General features: G+C 40.6%; 2 protein-coding genes across 2 annotated transcripts; one reads left to right on the top strand and one right to left on the bottom strand.

Moving 5' to 3' along the window:
* The first annotated feature begins 929 nt into the window (after positions 1-929).
* On the top strand, positions 930-16,291 carry arhgap31 (Rho GTPase activating protein 31). Its single transcript, XM_020633421.3, has 12 exons — positions 930-1,481; positions 4,627-4,729; positions 5,780-5,930; positions 8,429-8,511; positions 8,638-8,745; positions 9,461-9,603; positions 9,699-9,900; positions 10,059-10,180; positions 11,005-11,061; positions 11,192-11,833; positions 11,939-12,087; positions 12,420-16,291. The coding sequence occupies exons 1-12, from the start codon at positions 1,382-1,384 to the stop codon at positions 14,427-14,429; spliced, it is 3,870 nt and encodes a 1,289-aa protein (XP_020489077.2). The 5' UTR covers positions 930-1,381; the 3' UTR covers positions 14,430-16,291.
* Positions 16,292-21,571: 5,280 nt separating this feature from the next.
* On the bottom strand, positions 21,572-23,174 carry gsx1 (GS homeobox 1). The gene is made up of 2 exons (XM_020633391.2): positions 22,526-23,174; positions 21,572-22,416 (listed from the first exon to the last, which is right to left on the bottom strand). The coding sequence occupies exons 1-2, from the start codon at positions 22,899-22,901 to the stop codon at positions 22,064-22,066; spliced, it is 729 nt and encodes a 242-aa protein (XP_020489047.1). The 5' UTR covers positions 22,902-23,174; the 3' UTR covers positions 21,572-22,063.
* Positions 23,175-23,870: the final 696 nt, after the last annotated feature.

Here is a 23,870-nt window from a genome sequence, read left to right as displayed (position 1 = left end):
GGTCTTATAGTACTTGAAAACTTGTTTAACACTTTTATGATGCATCGGAGGTATGAGATCGGAAACACCAAAATCATTCAGCTCCTGCTTTTCTCGTGGTGACAAAATGTTTTGGTCTTTATATCTACCTAGTGTAGGTTAGTTTAGGTCCTTTTAAGTCAGACACTGTTGTGTCTTTTTTTTCAGACACTAAATTTAAAAAATGCCAAATGTAAAACTAGTTGAACATTCTGTTTGTTCACTGCATTGACTAGACTAGATTGTCTTTGTTTTTTTGTGGTTTTAAGTTGATTTGATATTATTTTTAAATGTTGAGAATGCAGGGTTACATATTAATTACATTTAGTCCAGACAAAAAGTAGTAATGTAACTTATTGCAAATTATTTCTTTATAATGAAGTTGTAGTCCAGCCTAAAACAGAAATGCATAAAATGCGCGGCAGTAACAAGAACCATGTGTGTCGTCCATCTCTCTCCCCCCCCCCCCCCCCCCCCCCCCATTTCCCATCTGTGCCCTTCAGGCCCTCACTTTAGTCACCTCCCACTTCCCTCTTCCTTCAGAACCCGTCTGTTTTTGTTTTCCAGCCCGGGCTCTTTGCACAGGAAATTGTATACATTGGGAGCATTCAGGAAGGCAGAGAGCAGCTTTCCCGTCAGCTCCCACTTTGGGCACATGAAAATAAATGAATAAAAGAGGTCAGTAATTCCTAAACCAGGAGAGGAACAGAAGTCAGCTGTTCTCCTCCCCTCGCTTCACTTCCCCTCCCCTTTACAAAGTCTCAACATTTCAAAAAATCCCTGCCACGAGTCCATCTCTGAACGTAGAGTATTTGAAAAATCTCAAAGTGGAAATATGTGTAAAAAACAAACAGAACCCAGATGATTCCTGAGGGAATTTGCCACTCAAACATACAGGCACGCTTCCTCAGCTACAGAGAAGCCAGTGTAAAGGGGAGACTGTGAGTGGAATGAAGGAAAAGAGGAGGAGATAAAGGAGCAGAGACTGGCTGGGGGTGAAAAAACAACAGGAAACTGACCGGTTCTAATGCTGTTTCTGCAAATCCTTCACAGATAAAGCAGCAGTCTGCCACGTCCAAGCAAAACAGCACGTATGTTCTCCTCAAAATGTTGTCTTGAACTCATGACAACCTAAAGGACTTAAAGCTGAAAATGTGACGTCACTTCTGCTCTCAGCCTCCGACCGTGCTGTGGTTAGTCAGAATGTGAGCGGATGCAGACATTTGGGAGCTGATTGCTGGGATTTTCTATGCGGCTGCTTTTTTGACCCACAAACTCAACCTTTCTCAGGGTCATATGGATCGATCGGCGAGCTTCCAGGGATCTGTTTGTTTTAATCATCTGGACCACTAACTGGAGCCACATGAAGAATAAAGGGAATAAGCTCAAGTCCAAAAAGAAAGGGAGTGAAAATGCGTTCGGCTGTGACCTGACAGAACATCTCCAGAACTCCGGACAAGATGGTAAACTTTGGATTTTGCTTTCTTTGAAACCTTAAACTCCTTCACAATAGGCTACACACTTTGACTTTACAAGAACACTTATTTGAATAACATTCAGACTGAGGCTGAAACTTAATTATTCCCCTAATTGTTGATGCTATAATAACATTTAAATAAACATAAATATGTGAAATTAAGACAGAAAAGACAAACAGTGTCTTTAAGAATACATTTAGGACATATTCAAAGTCTGATACCCAATAAAGTAAAACGTACACATGTGTTTTACATTTAGAAAGGCCATTCATTCTCCCATTGGCTGCATTAAATGGTCATTTGTGACTTTGGGTGTGGCTCTTTTTTCAATTTCCTAAACTGACTTTAGCTTCTATGAGTAGTAAGAGTCGGGCGGAGTTGCTGCTGATGGATGTGAGAAGATTCATGAGCCAAGAATAGAAAGCCCGGAGACAAAATGTGTCATTGAATATTCAGATGAGTAGTCAGGTTGGTTTGAAAGGGTTTTTTTTTTTGTCTGCCTCTATTCCCTTTTTTCTTTCCTCTTATTGTATGCCTTGTTCTTTTCTTGCCATCTTTATCTCATACGTTGGGAAGGGAGTACCCTGATAAGTCGTAAAAAAAAAAAAAAAAAAAAGGGTGACCATAAATCCCCCACGTGCCGAGAGATATGAATCCTTGTGTTGAGGATAACTTTGAGGAAGACCTGCTACAAGTTGCTGCTCTGTAAGGCGGAGCGTTTGGTGCAGGAAGTGAGGGAGGAGGTTTAGGGTGTACCCCTCCATCATGGATGTCCAGCAGACATATTGTGTTTTTTAAATAGTAGGTGCATTACACTGTTACTGCTCTTTAAAAGAAATCAACTGCACAACACGAGAATGTAGTGAAAAACTTGATGAAAAATATATCTAGTGACAATAAAAGAAAACTTTATTTTCCCAAATCCTAACAGTGAGTATGTATCCACAAGATCTAAACTCTACTTTAGTGTGTCAGGAGAGGAAACGTATCATGTTTTATCATTAATGTTGCAAAGAAAATATATTGACAACGCATTCAGTTATTTTGAACCCTCCATGAGTTGTACATCAACACACTAAGATCGCACAGTGCTCGTCAAACCACCATTCAAAAGCAGAAACTCCAGATCCTTCACTTCAGTGCGATTAAAGCAAAGTGTCAAACAATAGTGAGCAATTAAGATTGAGCAATAGAAATCCTGCGTCACAGCCTTGGTTGGATGTGGAAGGATGTGAAACTAACACCTCCTGCCTCAGAGAGACAAAAGAGTCATGATTAAGTTATTGTGTAAGTTGTTTATGACAACTCTGCAAATCAGCAAACAAGCTAAAATGAGTTGTCTGAAGGAGGGAAACACACTAACTTTATCTTCTTACATTTCCAAATGAGGCAATGTGGATTTGGCCCTAAACCTCTAAAGTCAAACGATTGTTGGCCTTTTAAAAGTTTATATGAAGCTCATCACCGGGTTAATGGAGCATGTAAGATTATTGAAGTAACAACTTCCATCAGTCGACTTTTTCACGGACTCCAACTTTGACTTCACAACATGTCGCACGCTTTTATCATTTCATGTGTTATCATAAAGTCACTTCCAAAAAGGAGCAGGGATTTTCCCTCGCTGCAGAGTCTGAGAGGCACGAGAGGAAGGCTCCAGAGTTTTTTTTCGTTTCCCTCCAGCATTTGACCACAGGCATGTCACTTAAAAACCAATTCAATCAAAGAGACGAGAATGTAAATAGCAGATTCTTGGTGTCTGGGGTGGTTCAAAAGAAATTAAGCATCGCTGAAATGACTCTTCAATTTGTTTGCAAGATGAGAATTTCTATACGTCACACCAAGAGACAAAATAACAGGATTTCAGTCCAGGTGATAAAGTCTGCAGAAGTAAAAACGATAGAATAATCATTAAGAGATTACACTTGAGTATGTCTATTGTACTATCTTCTTAAAAAAAACTGTTTGTTGTTTGGTCTGTAAAATGCCAGAATAAGCAGAAAAATGTCGATGTGTGGGTTTCCACAAGCCCAAGATGATCTCATCTCAAATCTTGCTTCAGAAAATATTTATATTTAGTAAACTGATGAAGAGAAATAACGAAAGACGAAGTATGAGTAAGAGAAAGTATGAGAGCTACATGTATGACTCCAAGAAATCCACCCCTCATAAAGAAGTAAAATAAATACTGAAATCAATCAATGGATTCATTCAAGTTATTTTCAATTCTTCAATGCAGCTCCGATATAATCAGATTTTGAAGCCCAAAAAAACATGTTAAAAGTAATGTTTTGCAATACAGACATTATATTATTGACTTTTTTCACGAGTGAATACCGAGGTCCCTCTTTCAACATGCACTGACACATACAGTAATAACTCATTACTGCTTTATATAAAGCACATCTTGGAGTGTTTCTCCAAATGTTGCTCAGATTATGTGAAATGCAAAGAAAAGCTTCTGCATCAAATGAATGGAACTTGTTTAGTCTGAGATGAGAGAAACATTGGATTGTCTGCCTTTTAATCCAAAACCAAATCAAAGACACATTCAGTTTCATAATCCGCTTTTTCCAAGTACATTTGCTTTAGCAATCAAGAGTGATTCTCAGTATTATCTGAAGGGTCGTTGTGTTCACACACAGAGGTAGAGCATGTGATGAAGCTCCAGCGCCTCGGTTAAACTGTTTTTTTTTTTTTAAAGTGCTGCCTAGCACAGTTGTGTACAGAAGGTGATGAACTGCCATGCACAAAGCTGTGTACTGTCGGTGACTGGTAACATTTCAAAAGCAGTTTTCTATTAGAGGAAATGTCGTAAGTAATACCAGCTACAAGGACTGGGTGTGTCAACCTTCCTCTGAAACAAACAAACCATTTTTAACTTCCTGACACAGTCCACCTACAATCAGCGGCCCTAAGGAATACAAAACAGACATGGTGGAACAAACCCCATACCATGAAGCCAGCCTTACAGTATGTGCTTTGTTACTGCTGAGACACTGCATTGACTGCAGCTTCCTTCCTCTTCTGTTAGGGTTTAATGTGCTCACCAAGTGTAGTGTGTGAAAATGTGGACTTCATAAAATGTGTTCCTTTGTCACACTTTATGACTAACATGATTTCTACACTTCAGTTCCTCAGGTTCTGATTAAATGTGCAGAGTTCATCGAGGAGCATGGGGTGGTGGACGGGATCTACAGACTGTCGGGGGTCACCTCAAATATCCAGCGCCTCAGGTACTAACGCAACACCAAAAAACCTCCAGTCATAGAAAACCTCAAACATGAAACGTGATATATAGCATGAGAATTTAAAAAGGAACACTTCTTAACCAGTTAAAATCCATTCTTTTAACGGCCCTAATCTATAGCAGAGTGAGCACATTGACTTTTAACTTTGGCAGTTCTTTACGCTAATGTTGTCAATTTTTTTTCTTTTTATTAGTGATGTTGTATTTAAGATAATATATGTCAAGTGATGTTTAGTTAAGTTTGCATATTCTCTATTTATAACAGCTATAATATAAAGAGTAGAATTGACGCTGCTCTGATTTAGGCCTGCTGAGAAAACTATGTGATAAAGTGGGATAAATATTACAGAGTGCATATTTCTTTATGAGTCACACAATACCTGTGTCTGCAACATGATCCTCCCAACTCCAAAATAAATAAATAAATAAATAAGATAAATCACCACTGCATTGGCACCAATTCATCAGACGGTCACAGACAGCTACTTTAACTTTTAACTGACAGTATTTATATCATGTGAAAGCATGATGATTATAGCCAGACCTCCATCAAAGAGGGAAAGTGATAAGTGAAAAAGCATTGCTTGTTTTACATTTAAGATTTTTTCCCATTCATTGCAACTAGTTCAGACTCTTGAGATGTGTTCACTACAAATGCTCATATTGCAACAGCTATGAAATTACACTGAAGTGTGCAGCCCTATTCAGAATCAATTTAAACAAAAAGTAAGGAAGTGGTAGCTAAACTATCCTTTTTAAGAGCCAGTGTATTTTAAATATTGAATACTTGTTTTATTTAGCTTGTTGAGCATCTTTGTCGCTGTTTATATGTTGCTTTTATATCATTAGTCATCCGGAAAAACTTCAATCAAACATGGCGTCAAAAGCAACAGTGTGTTAAACAATCAAAGTATTCAGCTAACTGTGTGTGTGTGTGTGTGTGTGTGTGTGTGTGTGTGTGTGTGTGTGTGTGTGTGTGTGTGTGTGTGTGTGTGTGTGTGTGTGTGTGTGTGTGTGTGTGTGTGTGTGTGTGCAGGCAGGAATTCAGCTCCGGCTCCGAGGCGTGCCCTGACCTTACAAAGGAAGTGTACCTCCAGGACATCCACTGTGTGGGTTCCTTATGTAAGCTGTACTTCAGGGAGCTTCCCAATCCTCTGCTCACATACGAGCTTTACAGCAAGTTCACTGTGAGTACATTCATGTTACATTTACTAGAAAAAAAAAAAAAAAAAGAATCAAAGCAGCGGTCTGACGGCAGATCATCTGGAAATTCATGCAATAAACAGAATGGCAACTCTGACTGTAGATGTCAATAAGCAGCATTCATACCAGATGGCCTCTCTGTATATTTATGTCAGCAGTCTATAAAACATCTTTACTATCATTTTCATGTGTGTGACCTCAGGCTCTAGCTCACTATTAATCAGATGTCTTCATCTCCTCTCTGGAGAATAAAGAGCCATTAAAAGATGTCAACTCAACTTCCAGCATGTATGACAAAACAACATGAATTTAATCTAAGTCGTCTATCATCTTTGTCATCTTTGTTTTTAAAAGTAGTAATACTGCTGCCTCGTAAGCAGAAAAATATGGCGCTGCATTTACTGTATAAGACTGATCTGTATTATTTATGTTCTGGGTTTTTGTTGGCTGTCTTACTGCCTGGCCCCTTCTATCAAATAAAAAAGTATCCTGATGCACTGAAAAGTTTCAAAGATTTGAATGAAGCAAAATCCCCCAATTTACAATGAATGACATCATCTTCATAATGCGGACCAGAGAGAAACTCTGCAGCTGCATGTTCTGTCTGAATGTCACTTTAGAAAATAGCAGGGGTTATGAAACAGGAGAAGCAAACTTTGAGACCTGGGGCCTGATTCACAAAACCTTCTTAAGAAAAAAAATACGTCTGATTTCTTCTTAACTTTCGTCTTAAGACAAAAGAAGATTTCAAATTCTTTAATTTCATCCTAAATTTTCTTCTACACTTTAAATTCACACTACACTTGTCCTAAAACTGTTAGAGAGGCAAGGTAAGCCTCTAAATTCTTAAATTTGAACACATTTCAGTTGATTTTCAGTTTTACTAAATTTGTCTTTTACATATGTCGTTAATTTTAGCTTGACCCTGTTGTTCTTGGTTTAAGTCTCATGTCTCTGGTACTCCTGAAAATAAGATAGCACATTTGACTGGTATAATTCTAATCGAATTTGCCTTCACCCAAAGTAACTAACTAATGTTAAAATATTTCCCTTTACTTTAAGTTATTTATTTAAGTAAATCATAAACATGGTTGTCAATAAAAAAAATCCCCATCTGTTTTCTACAGCTATAATGTTGACAAACATGCTTATTACAATGTATTAATATATAACATTTCAGTCCTTAAGTCAATTATGTTCCCCCAATGAATAGGAATAGACTCATTATACAGGGCTATATGCCTGCCCAACAGCATTTCTTAAGAAATGACACTTTTCTTAAGAAAACAATCAAGAATTGCACTTGAGAACATTCTTGAGAACTTCCTAAGTTTTGTCTTTAGAGAATGTTCATGAATCCGGGCCCTGGTTCCTGATTTCTGTGGAGCTCTCTGTGTACAAACTGAGTCATTTGCATACCTTGGCATTTATAGATGTCGTACTGTGTGTGCATGAAAACTCAAGGGCTCCACTGTTTTAGGAACAATTACTTACTCTCATGCTGTGATGTTGTGGAAAAAAAAGAACAATGCAAAGTTACCCTGTTGTAGAAATTTGAGTGTTGTACAGTGAACAATTTAAAGTTACACATCTGTTGTTGAGTATCTCCTTGAAAGGTTAGTCTTTGTGCTCTGGACATTACCTAAACTGGCACAAGCATTTTTTAACAAAGACCTGTTTTTGTGACTAGTAAATAGAGCTGACCTGCTCAGCTGTTTGGGCCTGAATCACATGAGTTTGACTGCACGCAGGCTAGCGTGTCTGCTTACACGTGTTCAGCAGGGATGCATGCTCGATCATACAGTGTCCTGTTCATTAACACATTGATCCTGTTTACATTGTCATTAGGAGGAATAATTATGTTTTTTTTGAAGTTGTGTTTGTGTAAGGGTGTGTGCACAATTCATCAACAAACAGAGGAATCCTTTTTAGAGAGTGTTTCAGAACATCTGCAGAAACCACACACAATTCATATAATGGGTTTAAAGTTCCTGTGAGGAGTTTTTAAGTGTTTATGAGACAGACTGAAACTGCTCTACATAAAGCACAAAAGCAAACGAGACCATCATCTACAAAAAGGACTATTTCTGTATGATCCTTTTTAACGTCTATAAAACTGTGAAGGGGTAGGTGTCAGACGATTTATAGCACGCTGCAGAAACTGCATTTTTTTTTTTTTCACAGTTTCTACAGCAAATATTCATACTATGTGATGCATTTGACTGTTAAACGGATTTATTTTTTCATGAAACGCTACCTAGGCATATGCATGACAAGCTCAGAAAAGAGATAAGATGCACAGCTTGGTCCAAAGGGGTTCCTCAAACCTTACACGAGGGGCTTTAAATAAGTGCAATGACTTAAGGACCAGACAGTCATGATCATGACCTGACAATAAATAATTCACACAATGCTGGTTAAACACAGTGATGAGTGTTAACCAGCATCTGGATATGAATTATTATTTCTGTTACACATGCAGGACGCGGCCTCGGTCAAGGGGGATCATGAGAGGCTATTACACATTCAGAGGGTCATCAAAGAACTGCCCACTCCTCATTTCAGGTGAACTTAAGCCCTTGAGCCTTTTTTAACACTCAGTAGTAAAAACCTCTAATTTATAAAGTCTGGTTGGCTACATTTTACACATGTCGCCGTCGTATTAAATGTGTTTTTTTCCACTGTCTTTAGGACTCTGGAGTACCTCACTAAGCACTTGACCCACCTCGCCACCTTAAGCACCCAGACTAACATGCATACACGTAACCTGGCTCTGGTTTGGGCTCCAAATCTGTTAAGGTGAGTGATGTTAAAAAATGTGCTTGAAACATTTGATCTATAAACAATACACTGTAATTATTGTTATGTGATGGAAGCCGGGAGAGGAGGCCTTTAGTTTCTGTGGTCCTTCTCTCGGGAACAACCTACCTGCTGACCTCAGGTCCATCACTGTACAACTAACCTCTACTGTTAAACATAACCTCAAAGCCTATCTATTCTCCCAGCATATGAGTAGTTACTCTTGTGGTGTTTGATCACTAGGTGTTGTGTCTGATTTTTACGTTTTTATTTCAATATCTTTATCATGACTGTGGAAACAATTGTTTATTCTCATATTCCTCTCAATTTTTACCCTAAATGTAAAGCATTTTGAGCTTATCTCTGAAATGGCCTTTATAAATAAAATTGCAATAGCTTTTCGCTATTAATGCAGAGGGAGAAACTTTCATTTCTGAAGCAATTTTTTGGAAAATATTAAATAGTTCTCATATCTAAAGCTACCATGAGAAGTTTGTAGCTGGTTATGAAACAGACTGTACATTTGACTGCTTAAAGAAAAGAACAGGGTGAGATATTTGGTTAAATAACACTACTGTTTACACACGTGCACGACTAAATCAGCAAAGAGACGAGACGTACTGCGTCGTCCACACTAGGGCACCAACATTAGACATTAACCGAAAGTTCTTAAAAAAAGATTTCTCATCTTCTTATTTCCACTTGGTTCTCACAGATCTAAAGACATAGAGACGTCATCAGCGAATGGCGACATGGCTTTCCAGGAGGTGCGAATCCAACAGTCGGTGGTTGAGTTCATTCTGAATCACACAGAGCAGATCTTCAGCAGCAATTCTGTGCAAATCAAACCCAAAGAAGGTATTGAAAAATATGCAAGCTTTTTACGGGAGATCATATTTTTTTCAAATGTGATATCCCCTCACTGTATGAACTGGCTAATTGTGTCCCTCCAGGTCTGATGTGTGGGGAGAAGTATGCCACACTCCCGATCAGTACTCAGGGTGGGCCGATGAAACTGATGAGCCTGGAGGAAGCTCAGGCCCGTTCTTTAGGTCCAAACCATCCTGTACATAGAGAACGCCAGCGGGAGAACAGCCTGCCTGATACCAGCACCGCCATGCTCTACCACACCGTCATAGACATGTCTGACAGCAAGTATGAGTACAGATTGAGTTCAGTCTACTGTGCCATTATAAGTCACACTCACAAACAGTATGTGTAAAGTTTGATGCATGTACAATGAGTGTATTTACAGTGTGTGAGAGCGAGCAGCGAGAGAGCACTGAACCTCACATTCTCTTTTTATCTGTTAGGAGAAAGTTTTCTGGGAAATCAAAGAAGTGGAAGTCCATTTTCAACCTGGGACGCTCTGTGGACACCAAGGGGAAACTGAGCCGGAATGGCAGTGTGTTCATAAGAGGCCAGGGGATGAAAGGTAACAATGATCAATGCACAGTACAATACACGACAGGACAGATAGCTAAATGTATTACATGTTGCTATTTCTGCAGTCTTAGACGGTCCACTATGAACACACTTCTCAAACCAAACCCAGGAAAAGAAAGGGAATGATCTTATGGAAGATAATCGTTTAAGAACAATTAGGAGTGGCAACTAATCAACAAAGTGTTGCAAGCTAAACGTATGTGGTGATAAAATGATTCCTTGAGAAGGAAAAATAATCCAGCCTTGCAGATATAGTTTTTGTAAGGTTTTTCCCAGCACTCTAACCCTGGCTGTTGACGGCTCTGCTCCTTTTAAAAGCTCTTGCAAGGAGTTTTTGGTTGGTTATGAAATAGACTGAAGGGGCACCAGTAGCTTAGTGGTTATTGCACGCGCCCCATGTGAGGAGGCTGTGGTCCTCAGAGCGGGCGGCCTGGGTTTTAATCCCACATGTGGCTCCTTTCCCGCATGTCGTTCCCACCCTCTCTCTCTCTCTTCCTTCTGACTCTATCCACTGTCCTATCTCTAAATTAAGGCATTAAAAGCCCCCCCAAAAAAACTAAAAAAGAAACAGACTGAAACAGATATTGTTGCCTCTTTATGACCGACAAAAGTAAACAAGACCTTAAGGGGAGAAGATTTGTCCAATGAGTTATTTTAAATGCTCCACACTGCTGCTGGATTTGATTATAAGCAGACAGAAGTTTGTCACAGAAGATTCTAATTGTTTTGAAGTTAATCCACAGCGTATTTCAAATTTGAGATGTGTTGTTTTTTTCTACAGAACTGAATTCAATCATGTTTGTTTTTCTACAGAAAAGGCAGCTCTTCGTCCGTCCAGAAGCATGGAGTCCTTGTGCTCCTTACCAACAGGTCGGAATACAACAGATATATTCATTACAAAATTGCAAGCTTGTCTTGGCCCCATGATAAAATGGTGGTTGTTGATCGATTACTGTGAACTGATGATTTCTTATGCATGTGTTATTTTATTTCTAATCAGATGATGACAGAGCAGGAAGCAACAGTCCAGCTGGTGGAGCCGGCAGCAATTTTGTTCCAGATGTTAAATCCCGAACTCTGGGTTCTGACTCGCTCTATGACCTCAGTGAACACGACCAAACCTGGGAGTTTAAAGGGAACAAAGCGGGCGGGGCCACTGGGGGATGGACCTCTTCCATGAATGACAAGGGGTCACAAGGTGCCTCTGCAGCCCCTCAGAAAACACTACCAGAGCAACTGAAGGTGTTCAAAGGTGACGACCTCAGCGGCTACCGGCCCACCTCTCCTAAAAATAGAAGGATGTTGTACTCGGGCTCCTCTCACAACAGCTCCTCTCGACCCTCCTTTCCTGGTAGTTTCTTTCCACTTGAGTCCTCTCCCAGGCATCAGCGTCGAGCCATCAACATATCTGAGCCTTTCGCGGTGTCCGTGCCGCTGCGAGTGTCAGCCGTTATCAGCACCAACAGCACGCCATGCAGGGGGCCGGCCAAGGACAAAGCGTCCACTCTGAAACCCAAAGAGAGCTCCGAGCAGAGCGGCAGCAGTGGAAAGAGCAACACTTTCCCCCAACTGGAAGCAAAGAAGCAGGAAGGAACAGAGAAGAAAAACACAGAGGAGGAGACCTCTGGAGTCACGCCACAGGGTGAGGATATCTCACTTTAACTCATTTTTAAAATGGCTTGTTGTAGTCATGCAACAGTTACAGGATGTAATAAACCCAACACACTTTCTTTTTTTTTTTTAACAGATAAAAGCAAAGAAGTGGTGCAAGAAGGCCAAGAAGGGATGAACATTTCTGAACTGGAACCACACTCCCTTGAAAATGCATCACAAGGAAGAGAAACAGCGCCATCTCCTGGTGCAGAACCGCAAATCCAGCCTGTATCTGGGAAACTGGTAAAGCATGTTGCTTTGTTATGCTTCAAATAGGGCAGAGTTATAGTTGTATCTTTCGTCAGAGCCTATGTTTTCTGGTCTGTTGGTTTTATTATCGCGTAAACATTCATTAAAAAAAATAGAGAAAGTATTTGTTTGTTATTTCGAGCTGTAACTTTTTAGTGAAATAGTTTTCTTACCCCTCCAGTATCAACACTTCTGGTGAGGTTACATGAGTGAATACTGCTCTGATATTGTTTGAGTTATCCTAAGCTGTAAGAAGTCAAAGGTCTGTCTATGTGCAAAAAACTCACTATGTATTCACTCCTGTTTCTCATCCTTACTTTTTCTAGGACAAAAGATATTCTTCTGGGACAGAGCCTTGGCCTGACCTCAAGAAGGAGCTGAAAATAATTGAACCTGAGATTGACCTGCTTGATAAGACCTTCAAACCTGTTTTTGGCTTCAAGAGCACCTGTGAGGGAACAAAGTTAACAGCGGACGTAAAGTCAAAGCGAAGTCGCAGCTCCCCTTCACTGTCTCTGTTATTTAGGGAGCAGTCTTCAAATACCTCTTTGAGTGATCTCGCGGCTGCAGGCGGATCAAACCCTGCGAAGAAACAGCCCTCGGAGTCTGACATCTCGTTTTCTCCCAAAACAATTCAGTTAAATGTCTGCACTGCTCACACGGCGCAAGAGAAACCGCAACCAAAACTTGCCCCCTCAAACAAAGAAGACACAGCTGACACCAAACAGAGCCAGCCTCCTTTAAAGGAAACCTCTTTGGAAACGTTTCTAAGTCCTTTGACGATAGAGGAAACCTCAACGGTCGAAGGCTCCTCAGCAGCAGATAAAACTGAGAAACATGAAACTTCTAAAGACAAAATCTTTTCCTGTCATGGAGCAAAGAAGAGTGGGATTCCAGAGCTGGAAGTCATTCAGAGGCTCTCAGTGTGTTTGGAAGAGAGACGTAAGACCCTGGAGCTGCCGATCCTCGACAAGGACGATGGAAGCGGAGGACACTCAGAGGAGCTGGACTTGGAGGAGCCCTGGGATGATCTTAGTTCCACCAAGCAGTGGGTCACTAGTCCGCTCCATTCACCAGACATAGAGAAGCTGTTTAACCAGCTCTCCCCCTTCAGTTCTCACCTGGAAACTCTGAGCTCAGAGGAAGGGGAGATTTCCTCTCCTTCGTCTGATGGGAACAAACAATCTGTCATTAAGAGCAGTGAGAACGTCTCAGGAAACCCTCCTCAGACCACCAGCTCCAAACCAGAGACTCACTGGATGTATTTTCCGTCGGTGCCGACACGGGTTCGTGCGAACAGCAGCAATGAAAGTCAACTTCACGCAGGAAAATGTAGCTCGACAAAACAGAAGAACACAGCATCATCTCAGAGGTTTTACAGACAGATGTCGCACGAGGCAGCCGCTTCAGAGAGAAGGGAGGACAACTGCTTCTCTAAACACCGGCCATACTCGCTCAATTTAGATCTTGGGCAGCGGTGCATCAGGGACATTTCTAATCAGCAGAACCGAAACTCATCAGAGTTTTCCTACGGCAAGAAGGGGTTGCAGACTTCTTCTGGGACTGTCAACAACGGGCTGCCCTCGGAGCTGGAGTTGTTCCTGAGTGACCGTCAGGCACCTCTGCGCCGGAACTCAGCCCCGGTCAGCGTGTCGTCAGTGAGGACAGCCTTCATGATAAAAACATGCCAGGCCAAAGCCGTGCCCGTCGTCCCTCCCAAGGTGCAGTACAGTCAGATACCTCACTCCAGACATGAGAGTGACTTTCATGCAGTGAAGGAGCAAGAAAAGGAGCGTCCGAAAATGAACGCAGAGAAGAGCATCAGCCTGCCTGCTCCCGGGATGTCCGACCTGAGGGAGGAGCTGGAGAATAAAAAGCCTCTCCTCAAACATCAAAAACACGCGAATTTGGGGAGTAGCACCGACTCTGTAAAGACACCGTCCGCTGCAGATCAGCCGGTCATAAGGAGGAGACACGCGCCCAGTCTGGAGGTGTTTGTAGATTGTCCCAGACCTGCCAGAGGGAACGTTTTACAAAGACCGTCCTTCAGGAACCGTCAGAGACCTCAGAGTCTAATCCTGTTCAGCCCTCCTTTCCCCATCATGGACTACCCGCCGTCAGGGGACGACAGCAGGCTCCTCTCGTCCATCAAGAGTCTGAATGATGCGTCAGCGGAGAATGTGTTCACCAAAGAGATGCCGGAGGGGATCCCTCTTCAAAGTAAAATGACGATTCCAAAAAGTGGGCAGAGACTAGAAACATCGACCAGCTGCTTCTACCAGCCACAGAGGAGGTCCATGATATTCGACAGCAGGAGCCACCGACAGAACGAGTGACTGGAGCTAGAGTCACAAACTCTGAGAATGTGTGTATGTAAATAGACGAGTATTAAAAAACGTATTTTAGAAACTGAAGGATATGAAAACCCTAATGGGGATCAAAGAATTTATTTTGCTATGATTCCAGAATTTTCTGACATATTCAGGATTATTTCAACCAGTGAAGTATTAGATAAAGAGTGAAGTAAATATTCATGTGCCATTAAAGCTTGATGTAGGGGCTACACTTTGTAGTGTTTCTCTTTTTGCATTATTTTCCTGATCAGTTTTAAAATTATTATTTGGTCTATAAAAATATAAGATGATGAAAAAGTCTCATCAGTTTCCCATTGCAAACGGGCTAAACCAACAGTTGAAATTTTGAGCTTAATGCTACATTTACTTCCTGGATGATTTGCTGTCAGAATGATGGACGTTTAGTTTAACACTCAAGACCGTTGAGTCACGCAGTCTGAATTTTTTCCAACTTCCCCTTGACGAGGAAACTGCTGCTGCTGGTCGTAAAAAGACAGCTCTTTAATCCCCCCCCCCCCCCCCCCCCCCTCGTTGCTTGATATCCAAAAATTGCCTCTAACTAAAGAATTGATTTGGTTACACATTTATGTTGGGTCTCTGTAGATAACATTGAGTAAGGCCTGCTCTTTTGTTAAGTGTCTTGAGATAACATTTGTTATGAATTGGTGCTGTACAAATATTTGATTGATCGATTGATTGTTACACATTTCGATCAAAAACAAGAAAACTAAAATCTCAGGCTTTTGTGTTGAATTCAAATTCTTATTCGGGCTCACATGTTTGAATAGTTCCCCTTTGGATCATCCCTTTCTTAAAAAAATACTTTTCACTAAAGCAAAAAGGAAAAAAGGTTTCCAGCGAGTCACCAGAAGTATGGACAAAATACTGTTTTATATCCAGTGAGGGGCTTCATTTTGTTCATGGTTTTATGAAAAGTGAAATGTACATGATGAGTCTGCAGGGGCAAACAAAACCCTGGAGAACAAATGAAATCACATTCATATTGAAGTTTGAACTGATCTAAAGAAGTCTGCACAGACAGAAAGCACACAGGGAAGGTGAACAGAAGATGAACTTGATAACGGACAAACTGTGCAACAGTGGAACAGAAGACGTGTTTTTTTATTTATTCCTTTAGTAACACATGTTATGAAGTAAACTTGATACCAATAAATATTCTATATGTTGGCTCTGTGACAGACTTAAGTCAATGTGATTTTTAAAACTAATATTTAAAAAGGAAATTCCCTTTTCTGATTTAAATATATCTCAAACATTAGACATAGTATTTACCCACAGAAGGACTTTATTTCATGTGTATCTTGTTTTCTGTCTTTATTGTGCGTGTCGTTTGTCATCTTTTTTTATTCGTCTGGATTTTGAAACAAAGTAAAGTAAAGTGGAGTCTGAGTGTGTGCGCGCTGACTGTATTCAATGTGGTTGAGGTAAAGTCAGATGGTGGTTTCTCCAGGTCTTTGGACCTTTTCTAGACATTTTAAAAACACAGGATATGACGATGTAAAGTTGTGCTATTTGTGGGCGAGCTCCAGGGAACATAACACAGTTGGGATGTCAAAGAAGTTACAGTGTATTTCCTCACAGTGTTTTTTTTATACTGTAGTCTGGATGGGCTGGGTGAATGATGAGTGAGTCAATGAGAAACAGGATGAGAAGTGTGTTTTTTATTTGCTTTGATTACTGTTGTAAACTTGTAAAGTGTATTAATATGAAGGATAAATGAAATGAGAAATTTGAGTCTTCTCTTCTGGAGTTATGTACATAAGACACTTGATGACTTTTGCTACAACATAAAGTTATGATAATAAAATGTTTTGAAAATCCCATCAGACAGTCTTGTAAATATTATTATTGTATTTTTTTTTTTATATCACTTGACGCTTTTCCCTGCAGCTGTTTGATCATTTTAAAGTATCCTGTCGATTGATTTGTTTTCCAGGGGTTTAACATCATCAACTGAAGGGATGTTACAAAAACAATGTTATCCAGAAGCTATTCGAGAAACTGGACTCAGATTTCAAATAAAACCTTTGGGATCTCAAAATGATTTGGTAGTTTACAACAAAGCGAGTAAATATAATACTACTACAGAGATTCATCACTCACTATTGTTGAAGATTTGTTATTATTTTATTTTTTATTTATTGATAATTTTTTACAGGGGCAGCGCACAACTAAATATAATAGCACCAGCGTTAGATAATAGCTAATTGGCATCTGTTGTCCCTGGGCAGGTAAACAAATAATATAAAGCAGGAAGTACATCATCTAAAATAACAGAATATGAAAAAAAAAGAAAGTCAATTTGTGTAACATTACACATAAATATAAACAAACACTGCATAAAACACTGTTTTAAAAATGTCCATTGGTATAAAAAGTAGATCAGCATGATGTGCAGGGCAAACATTAGTGATTACAGTTTTGGGCTGATTTTAGCTGCAGGGTTTGTGGAGGTTTGGCAGACACTTTACTTTAGTTAAACTAGAAAGAACTCAGTTTATACGTTTAATCCGAACACCTTCCTCATATATTTACGATTGCTACATTCCGGCTGATTTTGAGCCCTGCTTTGAATCCTTTAAGTACTTTACCTAACATATATTTGTCACAAATGTTTTCAGACCTCATGATACTACTGCCGAAGGTGTTACATGATATATGCAAAAATCCATGGATTTATTTTCGATGGAAATGCCACTCTTTGTCCTCCTAAGTTTCCTGAGAATTTCATAACTTCTCTAAACTGTTTCAGTGAGCAGCTCTCTGAGGGGGCTGGTATAAAAGAGGCTGTGCTGCTGCTGTGTGAATGACGGGCATTCAAGGGGCCCCCTCGGACTGTTGAGGCCTTTTTTTGGGGGTCATCTGTGATTCTGCAGCTTGCTTATTTGTTCAGACTTGGGATATTTGACACCCCCCCCCCCCCCCCAAAAAAAAAAGAACACTTCAGGCTACTGTGAAAAACATCCTCTGCTTTTCTTAAATGGTTTAAAAGTTTTACAGTGTGCACCTGCAGTTTCTTGATGTTTCTAACTATTGCTGGTCTCGGCCACCAGATGTCGCTACAGCTCCACTTCGTGACATAAACAGACGCTCAGGTACAAAATGTGCTCACGGTGCTCCACACTCGCTTTGGACCATGTTTTTATATGCAAACAGAACACTATGATTATGAGAACCATGCTTCTAAAAAAAAAAAATGTTGTTGCTCCATGTGTCTGCAAGTGTACAGTCTGCTTTGACAAAAAAAAAAAAAAAATGTGCATGTGTCTCATATCGTTATAAATAAATTACAAATAAACGCCTACTTTATACTTGTGTCATTATGTGAAAAGTCCAATAACTTGCACACTACAGGGACATTCAGCTGCATGAATCAGATTTGGGCTGAATCTTCAAAACATTAAGCAACACAAAAGTCGAGGTGCGTAATAAGTGTTGGTTTAAAACATAAAACAGAGTTTATACACCGTGAAAAATGTGCATGGTTTACTCTATGGGGAGATACAATGATGTTGTTGTTTTTATAACAGTTTTCTAAAAAGGTTTATTTGCAAGAAAATCTAAGGTTTTATTTTTTACCTTGTTGACCAGGTAGCTGTAGACCTGTCAGTCCAGGTTTTCCGGTCTATGTTTACGTCCACACGTGAGCTGTGTGAAAGTGACACCAATCAAACGACGATAGAAAATGTTATTGTCATTTCATCCAAATTTAACATGTACTATATGGAACAAAAAACCCTTTCAGAAGCATTTATTTTCGGAGCTGCGCTCGCGCTTGCAGAGGTCACTTCCATGTCTGTGCAGTTCATTATTTGCCGACCTTTGACACTGCTTGTGTGTGTTTGGGCCGAGAATTAAAAAGGCTATTCCCTGCAGCACGCTGAAAAAGGCATGCAGGGCACGGTGCGCGCGCTGAATATTCAATTAGAGGGGGGGGGGGAGAGAAGAGAGGAAGAGTGAAGCTGCGTGCCAGTCCTTCATCTTACATTACTGATTAGCTGTTAAACAGATTATACACAGCTGAATGGCTTCAAATGTTGCACCACTCAACACTCAGAGTTCAAGGCGATGCTGAGCTGTTTCATTCGGAGCCACTTCAGCAGGCTGAACACATTTTGTCAACAGTAACAGCTCCGCTAATGCCAAAATGTTACTTGTCCAAATATTTTAAAGGCATACAGTAAGTGAAAGTTTACCCGGTGGGATGCAGTCCACAAAACATGGGAGGAAACACTTTACACAGACAATAAAGAATACATTGAACCAGATTTTTCCTACGTAACTGCAAAACTATTTCCAATTTTAAAATCAAAACATTTCCATATTTACGTCTGTTATATTTCAGTAAACTACTTGTTGGTGAAAAATATCTTGCAATATAGAAAGCATTAAACATCATAAAGTAAAGAAATGTGAAGATAACACTGCATTAAACCATTAAACTCGTGTTTAAAGAATTCTCGTTTTCCAATCTGTTCCAACAATAACTCAGTACTTTGCATTCACAGGCGAGGCTGGGAGCCAGGAGAGGCTTAAAAAACCGAGTAAATAAACTTGTTAAAAATGAGCTAAAGTGTTTAAAAGTTTATAAAGTATGTTGTTAAAGTTAGCAAGTTAACATATTTGGTTTACTCCTTGTATTCACTAAGCTGTATAAGTTTAAAGTAGTTGAATGTGCAGTGCCACAGCAAGCCACGCGGGTCCAAAAGAGTTCTCATTGAGAAGCCACGTGTCCGTTTCCAAAGCCTCTCCAACTTAACCACCTCCTTTGTACGACTAACCCACATCGGCAGCGTCCCTCCACATAAAGGGATTTGCAATTTCAAGATATTTCAGCTTAAATGTTTTTGACAGTTCCCTCGCTTTTACCTCGGCTTGGTTATTTTAACTGTGCCAAATGGGTCACCTTGGGTTGCTGTCTGCGCGCAAAGGGCTTTTGCGCGCATTCAGTCTGAATTTTTTCCAACTTTCCTTGACGGGGAAACCAGCTGCTGGTCGTGAAAAGACGGCTTATTAATTGTCCTTTGTCATGCAGAATTGCTTGATTTCTAAAGAAACGTACAAAGGCTCTTTTTCAGGATTCAAGTATTTTGTTTCGTGCGTATTTTCAAACCATCGAATCAGCTGCAGCGCCGCGCCGTCTACCAGACTCTCAGGTACTGACTGCCTGCTCCCTTTGTCCCCTTTTAATGCTGTTGTAAATCGTGCAGACTGATTTGTTACAAGCTGTTCTTTTAATCTGATAGATAAGAGACATGTCAAAGAAAAGCCGTAAATAAAAAATTAGCCGGAATAAAGACAAGGGCGAGTCTGCTAGATGGGCGCCTGTTGACTCAAGCGGCTCTCCAGCGTCAGGGGAGCCCTCTACTCAGCTCCGTCAAGGTTACGTCCACAATTCCCTTTTCTTCTTTTTAAAAAGACACCGTAGTCCTTTTTGCTTCAATGAATTGATCGGCACAAAATTAAGAATAAATAAATCGAGCATTTGGAGCAGCGAGCATAAGCTCCCCCAGGGCGCATACCCTCGGGCTATTGAATGGATAAAGGGTGCTTTGCAGAGGACGTTGTGAGCAAAATGGAGCTCTATGGTGCAATTAACAAAATAGTCTAATCCCATATCTTAACAAATGCAAATATTAGAGTTGTGTTAAAATGGTTAAGTGAACAATTAAAGGAACGTTTACGAGTAAAACTCCACATCCAAAAAAGGCACACTGATGTAGATAACGTGCTGTACGCATTTGAGAAGTTTTTCCTCCTTTTAAAATGCTTTATGGCACATTTGTATAGAAGCAGATATCATTTAAAGCCTATTCAACTTCATATATGTAGTTTTAAAAAATCAGGGCTTCACTCAAAAGCAGCTGTAGCGGTGCGTAAAGTAGGCGAATATCTGGAACGATAGACGCTGAACTCTTTGTGTGTCTTTTTGAAGATATTGAAGAGACCAGGAGACTTACTAACATCTTCAGGAAAAATATATCACATTTTGTTTTTTAAATATAATTTGATATTTTCTACTGGAGTTTTTCCCCTCTCTAAAATAACAAATATATGTTTGAGCTTGTTGGGTATTTTCTGGCTCAGCATATTATTTTACTTTGTGGATTCAGTTTGTATTTATTTGCTACACATTTTAAATCTATGCTAATTTATTATATTCTTTATTTAAAAATAAGATTAATATTGTCCAGGTCAAGTGGCTAGTATGAATTCTGAAACCCACCTGCAGCTCATAAAAACGACAATAAACTTGATCACCCTGGTGCTTGAACAATAACAACAATATAGGTCATGGACACCAAACTGAGTCTTTTCCTCGTTTATTTTCATGTTAGATCGATATCTTAAGATATGCACACTCCTGGTGCACCATTATACACCCTCAGTGGTTATTAACTCAGTCACACGAGACGGATCATTGCAGCTGGGGTGAACCTTGAAAAGAGCTCCAAAGGGCTACTCACTGATATCTGTTGTTAGTGTCCCCCTGGGAAGGCACATAAAAGAACCCCCATAACAACGTCTTTTAACACCTCTGAGTGATAAAGATTATCGAGCATTTCATTTACTCGTCCAGGATTGAGTTCACTTCATAAAGCCTGATGTCCTTCAAGATACGAGCTCATATTTGATGTGTGTGTGTGTGGAGTGGAGTGCCGGCTGGGAGTTTTTCTTTCTTACTACATTTCTTATGGACTCTTTAAGCAAAGATTATGAACCTTGTCAATACTTTTTCAAAGTATTTTTCACTGAATATGAACACATCCAAGATGTTCTACGTCTCTGTAGAATATTAAAACATATTTTTTTAACATACAGAATACAATTCATAGTCTAACGTCTGGAATTACGCGCAGCAAAATGATGCCACAAATAGAGCCAGAGAAAATGTAAATGCATGAATTAAAAAACGTATTTCACGCTAACATTTTGACCAAATAATATCACATGATGTTAGTCTTTATTCTCCTCTCTTCTCACCCGTCTGTATGAAGACTTTCAATGCCCTAACCTAAAAGATTTACCCGGAGTGACGCGCGCCACAGTGCGCACAAAGTGGCGCGCAACAACCAGAATGTTCAAGTCACACGAAAACAAAGTTTGTCGCTCAGAAATATTTTTATTTATCAACATTTTTAAATAAATAAATATTTTTCAATTACACTGAAGATATAATTTCAGAGTGATCTCAGCAATGCCCCTCCAGCTTTCCACAATTGAATTGACAGCTCCATTCACATAGAATGGGTCTAACCAGTATGGTAACCATGTATACAAAATACTGTCTTCCCCAAAACACTAATAAACGATGTTGTTATTGTTGTTTCTCCTTTTTGTCATTCGGGTTTGTCTTTACAAATATGCCTACCATACTCATGGGATTGGCAAAAACAATTATACCGTTTTCAGAAAAAAACTACATACAAAACGTACAACATGTATACAGCTATACAATAATTCAGGGCAAATCCCTGATTAAATATTCTCTTTCTATGTACAGACGACTGAACACAAGTGGTTCAGTCTTTTTTTTGGCAGTTTTCAAAATCATGAGGACCAAAATCTTTCATTGGGAGGGCAGGGGAGAGAGTTCAGGGGGAGACAGACAGGTCCACGTCCTCCTTTTCGGACGAGGATGGAGAGATGGGCATGTCATCCTCGTCTTCCTCCGAGCATCTCGCGGTGGACAGGGACGAGCATTTGCAGTTATGTGATCCAGTCCTTTGGCCGCTGCTCTTGCCCTCTTTCTTGTGCTTCACTCTGCGGTTCTGGAACCAGATTTTAACCTGCTTTTCGGACAAGTTCAGGTACGTGGCGATCTCGATGCGCCTCAGTCTGGAGAGGTACATGTTGGAGGTGAACTCGCGCTCCAGCTCCAAAAGTTGTGTGCTGGTGAAGGCCGTGCGCATGCGCTTGCTGCTCTGAAGTTTGCTGTTACTGTTTTCTGTAGGAAAAAAAAAAGAGAGACTGTCAGCAACTGTGATATTACAAACAAAAAAGTGAAATATTGTTTCATGCGCCCTCGCCCACAGGTAAAATAAGCCCGTTCTTACCGATAGAGATGCAGTGGAACTGTCTTGGGTCCGGGACTGAGTACGCAGCCTGGTATATCCCGGGACCGTGGCTGAGGTTGACGCTGTTGGAGGTGTGTTGCCTGGACAGAGCTGAGTGACAGTACTGCGCGCTGAAGGGAGGAAACGAAGCCTTGAGAAGCGGCAGAGTCGGTGGAGACGGGTGGAGCTGGGACGCGGTCATGCACAGCGGACAGAAGCACAGCAGCCCCGCTTTCCTGGAGTGGCACGAGCCCGTCAGCCCGTGCGGGTGATGCGGTGAGTGAACGGCATACGGGAATAAAGGTGGGTTGTTCTCGTTCCCCTTGTCGTTGGCCTCCCTTAAAATCAAGGAATCCACCAGAAAAGACCTCGGCATGTTTGCAAAAACTTGTTGCTCAGTGTGGCTGAAGTTGAATCCGGCGCGTGGTGGTGTCAGCGTGCTCTCCTCGAGACTGTGGACAGCGAAGTGGTGCTGAAGGCGCAGCGCCGCTCCTTAAATAGCCGCCGTGGACTCGGTTCGGCCATGTGACGGTTACGCTGTAAGCGGCCAAGAGCTCTCAATAGGGTTTTGTGCCTTTCTCTCGGCATTCCCACTGCACGCTTCCCCATTATTTCACTTGTTAACTAAATGAACTGCATAATGTAGTCTATTCTTGTCAGCCCCACCCACGCCGCAAGAGGCGGCACTGCCCATTCTCCCTTTTATCATCACTCTCATTTTATCATAGAGCTGAGCTTCAATGTGCGCGAGAAAACGTTTCTGTCACATTCAGACAGCAACTATTCAAGTTTTGTCTTAGATACTAAATAGCCATCAGGTGTGTATCAGTGAGAGCTAGTCTGAAATATGACTTTTTACCCAAGGCGAGTTGCGGCACAGGCGTAAACACTTGCATTTCTAGCCATTAATGTGCATCCATTATTAACAACTACGTGTTAATTAGATAATAATTCATAGAAGTTCTTTAAAAAATTAAAATGTAATTAGGCTATGACTTTGTCTGTTTTGAAAAGTTTGCATCAGTCAAATGTATTTTCATCTGCATGTGCCCACGAATTGAATCTCTCCGAATAAACAAACCTCTAAATGCTTTAACATTTTTTTTTTTCTATGATATTGAGGTGGCATTATTAGTGTGACAGGTCTGCTGCACTTGTGTGGCTACTTTACTGACTGTCGAGTGCGCACACAAACGCACCAGCTGAATGTAAAGTTTATGCATATCCATTTTAAGGTTAATGTGTCATTTCTGGGCACACAAGAAAAAAAGGGACAAGTCATCGCCTCGAGGCAGTGCTGTTAAAGAGCAGTGATTAATTCCTTTGCTCGGGCCCCTGCCGAGTC

The sequence above is a fragment of the Labrus bergylta genome, chromosome 14, assembly GCF_963930695.1.
Source record: "Labrus bergylta chromosome 14, fLabBer1.1, whole genome shotgun sequence".
Classification (NCBI taxonomy): domain Eukaryota; kingdom Metazoa; phylum Chordata; class Actinopteri; order Labriformes; family Labridae; genus Labrus; species Labrus bergylta.
Note: the sequence above shows the minus strand (reverse complement) of the source record. Positions and strands in the feature narration are given on the sequence as shown.

Bases quoted from the DNA above. Each gene is read 5' to 3' on its own strand.
- arhgap31 (XM_020633421.3), top strand. From the start codon at position 1,382: ATGAAGAATAAAGGGAATAAGCTCAAGTCCAAAAAGAAAGGGAGTGAA. The intron at 9,901-10,058 runs GTATGAGTACAG...TTTATCTGTTAG, and splicing joins ATAGACATGTCTGACAGCAA to GAGAAAGTTTTCTGGGAAAT. The intron at 10,181-11,004 runs GTAACAATGATC...GTTTTTCTACAG, and splicing joins AAGAGGCCAGGGGATGAAAG to AAAAGGCAGCTCTTCGTCCG.
- gsx1 (XM_020633391.2), bottom strand. From the start codon at position 22,901: ATGCCGAGGTCTTTTCTGGTGGATTCCTTGATTTTAAGGGAGGCCAAC. The intron at 22,417-22,525 runs GTAAGAACGGGC...TTTTTCCTACAG, and splicing joins GTTCCACTGCATCTCTATCG to AAAACAGTAACAGCAAACTT.